This window comes from Lissotriton helveticus, chromosome 1_1 (assembly GCF_964261635.1).
Source record: "Lissotriton helveticus chromosome 1_1, aLisHel1.1, whole genome shotgun sequence".
NCBI classification, from domain to species: Eukaryota; Metazoa; Chordata; class Amphibia; order Caudata; family Salamandridae; genus Lissotriton; species Lissotriton helveticus.
The window spans coordinates 460,735,440-460,745,519 of record NC_136057.1 but is presented as its reverse complement, the minus strand read 5'-3'; the positions used below and the strand labels follow the sequence as shown (position 1 = coordinate 460,745,519).

The following is a 10,080-nucleotide window of genomic DNA, read 5'->3' as shown; positions in this document are numbered from 1 at the left end:
TAGGACCCAATTTAAAAAGCTTTCTTCAATCACTGTGTCCAACTCCTTGAAATGCTTAAGTAAGTTACATCTATGTAAGGAGTAAGGGACTGTAATGTACAGAACACGCTCTGTGAATGGTGTGAATAAATATTTTTTTCTAATAGCCTCCCACTTTTTTATGAAATCTTTATTAACATAAAAGCAGTGTTGCATGCCTACATTACATTCACCCTGCTTGTTGTGGTGTGGTAAACCGGTGCCTAGGATGTTTGTGCATTTATGACCCTGTCTTTCCTAGAAAGGTTTTGCAAATCCATGTATGCAATATTTTGTTCTTGCTAGAGAGGATGACCTTGTGATTCTCATCACTTTTGATTGTACTAGTTTACCGTTATTATAAACAATATTCTGCGCCTATCACTTTTAGGATTACCCTCAATAATGCAAGATCCTGCAATACCCTTCCATACCCAGGTGAGAAAACAGCAACAACATCTAGATAGTCTTCCATTGCAAGATATAAAAAAAAGGGGAAGCAGTATCAGCTTCTTTCTTCTCTTACCCAGTGCTTTATTTGTAAAAGAATGTCAATGCAATGAATGCCAAGGCTGTGGGGCCTTGAATCCACCGCAGTCCTCTATAACCCACTACCAGAGGCCCTCTCCTCTTCATCTCACTCTTGTGGGTTCCCACTTTCTCTCTTTGTAACACATTTTCCATCTTTCTCTTCCTTCTGCTTTCTGTATTGTTATCTTGGGAAATGTCTGAAGAGGAAAAATAAGTGTTGGTGCTCAAAAATGAGTGCTGGGTGGCCACACCAGCTTAAATTAAGAATTGCTCTTGCAGTATATTCAGGGATGGTTCCTCCATTGGGGCAGCTCCTCGGTAGGAGAGGAGGAGCGTTGCCCCACTTAATTGCCCCCGAGCCCCTATCTGGAAAAAAAAAAGGTAATTCATCATTACCATTTTATTTTTCATCCTGGCATCCTCCTGTCCTGAACGAATGTCAGGACATGGTGGGGCCACTGCTGAATGACAGCAGCAGCGACTGGGAGGAAGGTAGGTTGTAAGTGCACTTTTCAAAGTGTGCATGTATTTTTGGCTGACTCTCCTGCGACGGCCAGCGAGACATGCACACTTTGAAACCTCCAACCCAGCTGCCTTAAAACAGCTGGATTATCATAAATGCGGTCCTCCTGAGCGCTGTGGAGCACCGAGCGAGGCCCCTCCCTCCAATCAGGGCGCTGCTCTCATGTTGTGAGAGCAGTACCCGGATTGGTCAATGAGGTTTCCTGGTGGCCGGGCTGCAGTGAGATGAGGTCCACAGTAGCAGGTCCTGTTGTCAGGTAAGTGATTTCTTATATTTTAAGTTTATATTTGCAAGCACTCGTTTTATTTATTTTTATTTTGTTTGCGTGTGCGGCCTCCCACCCCCAGTGATGCCAGCTGCCACTGAGCATACTATGCAGTGCAGTGCAGTGACAGAGGTCCCAGAAGGGAAAGCTTTACCTGCAATGGAAGTGGGCAGTCCAACTGGCAAATAAACCGTTGAATGCCAAATGCAATCAAGTGGCATTTATCCGATTGGACATAAGATCATCTGCAAACACCTCTGGTACCAAAATGCTCGCTGCACCGGACCTGGCACATCAGAGCAGATTTACACGTAAGAGCTCTGAATGGCCCAGTGGCTTCTGAATTTCTGAGCTACTAATCTTGCCACCCAGTGCATTTCGTGTGCACTTCTTGCACAGCTTGCCCCTGAAATACGCCCCCCTGTGCCGCAGACCTACTCCGGTGTCCTAATTGAGGAGCTGACAAATGCACTTTTGCCTCAGTTTTGATTATTATATTTTGAACTTTAAAAAGTACTCTAAATCACAGAACAAAGGAAGCAAAGCAGCACTGTACAACTTAATTCCCTCTGGGCCACCTTTTGTATCTTGGACCACTCTACCATGAAGCAATTTGAGTGGAAGCTGTAACTAGCATTGTTAGCTATTCAATGGCTCGTACTGGTGACTTTCAAATGGATGACAAAAATCATTAGAGTAATAATTAAAATGCTGCCAGTATAACGTATTTTAATGTCAGAATCCCCTTGGCCTTTCTAATCTGAACAGAGCAGAATGTGCTCCGCACGACAGCTTTCCAACTGGGAGAGAGTGAAGGAACGATCGTTCGGTTCTTGCTGTCCCCAACCATTGTGAAGTCATTTGGTATTCATTCAACCCACTTGCAATTAATTCATTTTCAATGCCTGGAATAATCCCTTCGAAGTAAGTACGGCTGCCCTTTGATGCCCTGCTTTGTTTCTCCTGACTTAACATATCTTTGAAATAATGAGTTCAGGTTGGAACTCTCCACATTTCTTTGAGCAATAAGAAAAAAAGGTCAACTACTAAATCACATTGTGCTTTTATAATGTACAAACAATGTTTTGTTGTCACAATGGTTGGGAAAGGCAACTAAGCCATTGCAGCCGGCGGACAATTGCACCCCCTGGAAGCTTGTGGCCATTTGGCAGCCTGAGATGGAAGATATCCATTAGAAATCCTCAGGTGGGGGGGCTTGACAATAAATAATATAGCACGGTTTTAAAGCTACGTAAGCTTATATGTACCTTGTGTCCAATGTTGGTTTGGACTTTGAGGTAACCATAGACGTCTATTCTCTAAAACATCTCGAGTAGTGGAAGTGGCATTGTGTGCCCTTTCAGCATTATTGATATTCCAGGGATTACCCCTCATCTCTCGTAAAAGGGATTATTCCTTATCCCTACCAAAGTCCTTCAATAGCCTTCTATTTAATCCCAAGCAGCTCCAGTTGTACAAGAAGAGCACTCCCTGAGTCCTAAATTAAAGTGGCAACATAAATTTTCTATTCATGCTATTGGCTTCATGATCCCGGGGATTGGGGATAGCAAGAGCCGCGTTTGGGGCAGCAAGTGCTGTCGGTGACCACCTCTATTTTATGCCCATGGTGACAACAGTGATAGAAATAGACTGGAAGATGACTAGTTTACAAATCAAGATGGCGTAAGCCTCAATTAATAATAAAGTAATTTATAAAGTTCCTTGTTACTTATAACAAAGTGTTCCAGCGTTAAGGTTTCACTCTCACATAGAGCCTTGCAGTCCCGCTACAGACAACCTTTGCAACAGAAGCTAGAACTGTGCTTCTGGTTTCCAATAGCTCAATTTCCCCATTATTGAGTGAGAGCAGCAGCCACTTTTTTTAGTTCTGGGTTTTGACTGCACAGCTGTCAAACAAGCTTGCTGCTAACAATTTACATAGAGCTTTGTGTTTGACCCATCTATTAGCTTTCTTCGACCTGCCTCTTTCAACCATTTGGCTTCACACTTTGTCAGTCTATTTTTAGCTCAGTCCAGTGGAGTATAAACCCATCACCTAATACTGTTGGGTTTTTAGGTGTATCCATCCTTCTCCTCGAGTCCTTTCCTTCAACTGTGTAAAGGGCTACTTTACAATTATAACTCCCTGTCTTCACTCCTATTCACTCCCTTCCTTGTGTCACGCTCTAATGTTTTAAGGCTGCACACGAGACTCTGCCCTCCTAGCTTGGTGATGCTTGTTTTCTTTTATTCCAGTACTGGAATCATATTTGTTTAACAGAAACAGCCTAACTGCAAACACTAAAATGCACGGTGAAACCCAGGACTGCATCAGCTATTCACACGACTTGATTTTATTTTGGAGATTTCAGGGTTGTCTTCCTGTCCAGTAGAATATTATTAGCACGTTCAAAGTCTGGTTGTTTTCTTGTTTTAAGAGTATAGGATGGAAGAGGGCATTACCCAGTTTGAATATGTCTCCATTTAACGGATGCTGAAAAGTGAGACATAATGTTTAGCATGGTCGTTTGGCTTCCAGCAGCCGATGCAGATATAGACAATGTCTGATCGGCTAGTCAGGCCTATTAATATCTTTGTTAACCGGTCGTGCACATTGCGTTATTCCTCAGGTCTGATTGAGCAGGCCATAAGAAATGTCACAGGCAGGTCAGACTATTTGTTGATGGAGACACCTTAAGCATGAAGCAGTTTCATAAAGGCTTCGATATGTTTCCCACTGACAGGCAAAGACAATTTAGGGGCTAATTCACAACACTAAGGGGAAAATTACTACATTATGAGCATCATAAATTTTACTGACAAGCTGGATAATGTAATACATCTCCGTGTGACTCTTGCATTGGTGCATAATGTATGCTCTGCAGAATATACTCACAAACGTGTATTATATTCATGTGGAATGAGGCGTACTCACATTTTGTTAACTTTACCTGCGAGTAATAAACGCAATTTGTAGATTATGCACGGGTAGTGTGTGGAATAGTCAACAATAGTCGTTATTTTGAAGTTACTCATTTTTTCTTTGATGACCACCATTCAGACTCAGATCTTATTTAATACTAGATTGGTCTGTGAAGTTTATCCCAATGTCTCAGAACTTGACAGATCCAATTCAAGTGTAAATTGGGTACTTAGATGGGAGTAGCAAGCGCATTCCTTAACATTTGTGAATGCCACAGAAGATACTACTATATGGGTGCAAATTAATTTGCATAATTTGCCATTTTCCAGTCATTTCAGACTCTCTCTCCAGGTGCAACCACTTTACAGTCCCAATTCTGTTATGATCTGCTAAATATTCACACACTTTCGCATGTCAATCTGTCAGCTATTTCTTTTGTCAATTATGCAGGTATACATTGTCATTTTTTCTGGCTTAAGTGTACATTCTGCCAGGAAGAAGCTTAGCGAATGGGCACCCTAGAATTGCTACCGCCTCTGTGTGAGGGACAGCAGCCACGTGGCGACAGAAAACATACACAGGTAGGAAAAGTGCGACCCACTCTCTCATCAGAAAACACGGAAAACGTCATATTCATACAGTGGCATAATTAGGCTCTTGACGACAATGCTCCAAAGGGGGAGGCAAAACAGGTGGTCCACCACAGCTTCATGCTCTTGCCAACCGCGTCTTGACTAACATCTCCCGCGGCACGGCCGACAGTCGCCCATCGTCCTTGACAGCAGACAAGACAGTGCATTTCCCACAGTCTGGAATGTAAAATATTGCTAACAAAGTCCATCCTTCCAGGGGACGTCAGACGCTCTATTGAGCCCAGCTGCTTGTTGTCACGTGGTGGAATGAGGACATTCCGCTACTGCGTCATCCTTCCCGCCGTGTCACTGCCTTCACGCTCTGCCGCGTCAAAGCTGCTCGCGGGGCGCAGCTCCCCCAACTCCAGGCACATTGTTTTGCATTCTGAAAAATACAAGTAGCCAAAATGAGGGTCATTTCCTTGACTGCATTTCAATATATCTTGATTTCATGATACGATCTTAATTGTGCACAAGCAGTTGAAGGAATGCAATCGAAAACATTAATTTGGACACAAACAGAGGCACCGCACACAGTATTATATTTTTCATAGCATCTTAGGACGTTTAGCAATATGACTATCTCTTTCATAGTTGCCATAGAAACTATGGTGTTGAACTGGATACCGTATATGGTTCCTGCCTGTGCCTCGTTTGTAATGTTCTAGTAGTGATTTTTGTTAGTGTCTGCTTTGTATTAAATTTCGCAACCATTCTGGACCCTCAGCTGGATTTGGTCAGATTTATCGGGAAATTTACTTTTTTTCTGTTTCATGGTAACAGTCATTAAAGGATGAATCCCTAAATAATAACATAAAAGAAGGAATATACGGTGTCCTGTCCTCCCACATTAGAGCTCTTTGCAACTGAGGGGACACAGCTAGAGGGGGCAATATCCTCGTAACTGGTATTTAGAGCCTGAAGGAGTCATGTGCACTGCTCACTGTTCGGAATTGAAAAATGTGCAGTATTTTTTTTAGTAATAAATAAACAAACACATAAATAGCGCACAGACCAAAGCATTTCTCAGGAGTCACAAGTCGTGCTGAAAATTGGAGTTGCTGAATACAAATACTGCCTATAGTTGATTCCACCACATGCTTTTTTCCCCACTACACTCTGATTCTTGTCCAGTTATCCCACCCTTACAGATTTTTCGTCATCCTGTCTCCCTTTGTTACTGTTGTCATATCCCTCTCTCCTCTCTTTTCCACATTTGGTCTGAGGATGAAAAATGTGCCCCAGACCCAAAAAATGGAGGCCCGCTGCCTGCAGCCACTCGCACAAATAACGCACTTACTGATATGCATACTGAATGAGACAAGCTTGCGCCGCTCTTCAAACACTGGTTGTATTTCTAGGGGTCCTGGCAATGGGCCGTGCAAGCAAAGGTGGAATTAATAAAGCAAGGCAAATTAAATGGCAACAATGGACCTCTTCTTTCTATAGCCTCCTGTCACCACATACATTTATAGTATCATTAGAAACCCACGAATCCCACAGAGAAAGTCCCTGCTCTCCCTCGATGCCCCTGAAGCTTGGCTTGGACATGGTTTATGGCTACTTAGTGGGTGTCAAAACATGGGCCTGGGCTTGCTTGTACCTGGTCAGCCTGGAATGGTCATGTGACATTGCCTTAGAATGAACACTAGTTCACACTTTCCTGTCTCTTTCACATTCCCAGTTCCTTTACCCCTCAATAATCCCCGAAAGTATAAGTATGTTTGAACACACACACACACACACATATATGTATACACACGCATACATTTAGATATGTATGCGTGTGTATATATATATGTACATACATAGATATATTAGTGAAAGCTCTGGGAAACATTTTTGAATCTAAATCTAACATTCTCAGTTGATTGATTGACTTAATTTTTTCAGGTGTTGTATTGAATAGTGTAGAAGAAAATCGCATTACTAATCCGCATTGCAAGTTGAGTCCTGGCTAATTATGCATTTTGACAAAATGTGCACATTACCCTCCTGCAATGTGCAAAGATGGATATGAAATTGGGAAAAATATACAGTACTGGGTCCAGTAAATGGGTCCCAACAAGTTTTTCCTGTTTCCAGACTAGCAAATTCGTAATGACCTTTGACGGATGATTGGGGTGAAACTTCTGCCCGAGATCGGCCTGTACCTCCCCAGTACCTCCACCTCCCATTACTGGCTGACTTGCAATAGACAAGGCTATGAAAAGTTTCCTGCGAGGTTTCATCAGATGAAAAACAGTACCTGCCTAGTCTTATCCATTACAAGTAATAGTCTACTACATGTAATAAAAGTAGGAACACCATACTTTAATGCCTTACAAAAGTGATTTATAATCTAAAATTCGTAAAAAATCGGGTTCCGTGAGCTTGTCTCACTCTCGGGACTCGAATTATTCCTCATCTTTCATGATTACAATAGGACTAAAGATTCCCTAGAACGGGCACCTTCTAAAATAAAGACACTGTCTGAGCTCTCTATTTCTGCTACTAACTCGCCCTTCTCGTGTATCATGCCCCAATTCTGGATTTTTTTCTTTCTCTTTAATGTCACTTAAGCTACAAAATGTCCTGCCATAAATATTAACATTGTGGGCGACTTTGACTGTGTTTTAAAATGTGTCAAAGAATATTTATTGCAAGCTGTGTTTTAATTTTTTACTTATGGTGGAAACATTCTGTTTACTTGTAATGTTTCACTTGTTCTATTATTGTAATGTTAATAAGAACCGAAATGTCTTAGCATGACAATATACACATGGAAATGAATAAAAACAAACCCACATAAATAAACTTTAATTCTTCTTGCCAAATTATTTTGCCACCAAATAGTTTTTCATCCCACCTCTCCATATTACAATCGCTTAAAAATGCATGCATAAGGGGCATAACATACAGCACTGGTGAAATGTTATGATACAGCATATGAATGACATTAAAAATATTAAAATCTGCCAGGAGTGCAGTATGTAGCACTGGTGGATGGACGCAAGTGTGAGTCACTCTAAGGTTGACAAGGTTCCTCATAGACACCAAAACATGATAGGGGCCCTGTAATTCCTTAAGCAATACTTCCCAAACTTTTTTTACCCACAACCCAATTTTTAGAAAAAAAAACTTTCATGACCCACCTAGCTTTAATGGAGATGAGGTGGCAGCAATTTTATAGTGTAATAGTGGACATGCTTTCAAAATGTTGTGAATTAGCAAAATAACACACACCTCTACTATTTGTTTGTTTCCTCTTTAACAGATATTGTAAATATCACAAACTTGACAATGCCCTTTGATATGTCTTTATCAGACTGTAGCCAAGATATTGATTAGTCCATAAAATTAGCAGATGATGAACTGCACTGGAACTGGGACACTTATCAAAGTGAAGTGCTGGCATGTGTTCACTAAAATCACAAGCCACATATTTAAATCCCCTTTAGCAGCAGAGTTTTGGGGAGTGGGGGATAAGGTCTTGTATCCAATTTTGTGTTAAAACAAGGCCCTGTGGTGCATTTGGCTATGCTTAGGATGAACTTTATCCCATAGATACAGCGTTTTTTGTTTTGCAAATAACTTTGGCGTCGTTTGATTTCTGTACACAAACATTTCAACACTAGTGTACAACTTATTTCAGCTGCTGTCTGGAATGTTTTGGGGTGATTCGTGAGGTGGGGCCGAGAAAAAGGGGGGGTAGGGGGATCTCAAAGGGCCTTTTCCACAAGCAACTACTTCTATGGGGATTTTGCACGGTTTAGAGACAGCTACAGCCTGAACCGCTGAATGTAATTACACAAAATTGGGCAGAAAGCTAGATCTTGCTCCACAGATTGTGCTTTTTGTGATTTGGGGTATATCTGTTTAGTAGTTTGGGAGCTATTAAAGAAATACATTTATAGATATCTAGGGAGGTGGAGACTCTGCAGTACCGCGGGTACCCGTTCCCAAATGGGGAAAAGAAACCTCACCCACTCACACATCATACCTCCACCGGGCACGGCCTAAATCTTGTAAAGGATGGTGTTGGTTGCAGGCCCTGCCATCATCACCCGCCACCTAAAGCCGGACGTGGCAGTGGTTGTATGAACATCCGGTTATTATATATAACTTTACGTTAAAAAAACATAGAAATTCACTGAAATACCCAATGGTTATAGAGCTGTAACTGTAAAGCTGATGTTTTACCCACAAAAACCCATAGAAATTCATCTGTTATAGGTATACTTATAGTTATGCTTATCTGAAGAAACTATAACATGTGCCCTTAAGTAACTTGAAACCACAAGTTAGAGTTTCTTAAGATCAATATAACTATAAGTTAGTAAATTGCTATGGTTTTGTGTGGGTAAAACATCAACCTAACTATAATGTCCCTGTAACCTTTGTTTTTTGTGTGTGAATATATATATATATTCACTTAAAAAACCATAGGTTTCAGGCCTTATATAGTTAGGAATTAGCATTTAAAAAACCATTGAAATTGCTCCTATATAGTTAGTTGTACTAACTTTATTTCGCGCACCCGCAATCCACTGCTGATGATGTCACATATTACATCATTCATGACATGGTCAGTGACATCACTGATGACATCACTGATGACAGCTCAAATGACATCACTGATGACATCACTGTTGACATCTCATTTGACATCACTGATGACATCACTGATGACATCATCCAGTGACTGTGTGTTTCTGTAAAGTTTAAATATGTTTTACATATTGAAGAATGAGTGGATGTATAAGTGTCTGGATGAAGGATGTAGTAGGTGCGTGACTGACTGTATGAGGGAGTGATTAAATGTGCCTTACTAAATGTATGGGTTAGTGTCTAAACTGTTTGAATGTGTGCATCAGTATGTCTGTTGTGTAAGCTGCTGCATGTGTTGATCAGTAGCTATATGAGTGGCTATATGGGTTATTGATTGGTTGCCCAAGTATTTGAATGGGAGACTGAGTGTGTGTGTGGGTGGCTGGGAGGTGTGTGACTCTGTGCATAGATGTGTGAGCAGTTGATTCACTAGGTGTATGAGTTCAAGAGTGCATGTGGAAACAGCTATATGGGCGGTTGACTGTGTGCATGGGTGTGTTGGTGAGTGAATGGATATCTAAGTGCTACATGTGCAAGTAAGTACATATGTAAAACCCAGTGCATGTGAGAGTTGGCTTATATAAATGACTATACATGA

The 10,080-nt window shown here is 41.3% G+C and overlaps 1 protein-coding gene across 1 annotated transcript in view; it reads right to left on the bottom strand.

Moving 5' to 3' along the window:
- Nucleotides 1-843: 843 nt before the first annotated feature.
- Nucleotides 844-10,080, bottom strand: part of SHISAL1 (shisa like 1) — a 671,920-nt gene continuing 662,683 nt past the window's right edge. Inside the window, exon 5 of the mRNA XM_078673855.1 lies at nucleotides 844-5,277. Coding sequence (XP_078529981.1) covers nucleotide 5,277 — 1 coding nt within the window. The 3' untranslated portion in view covers nucleotides 844-5,276. The remainder of the gene's footprint in view (nucleotides 5,278-10,080) is intronic.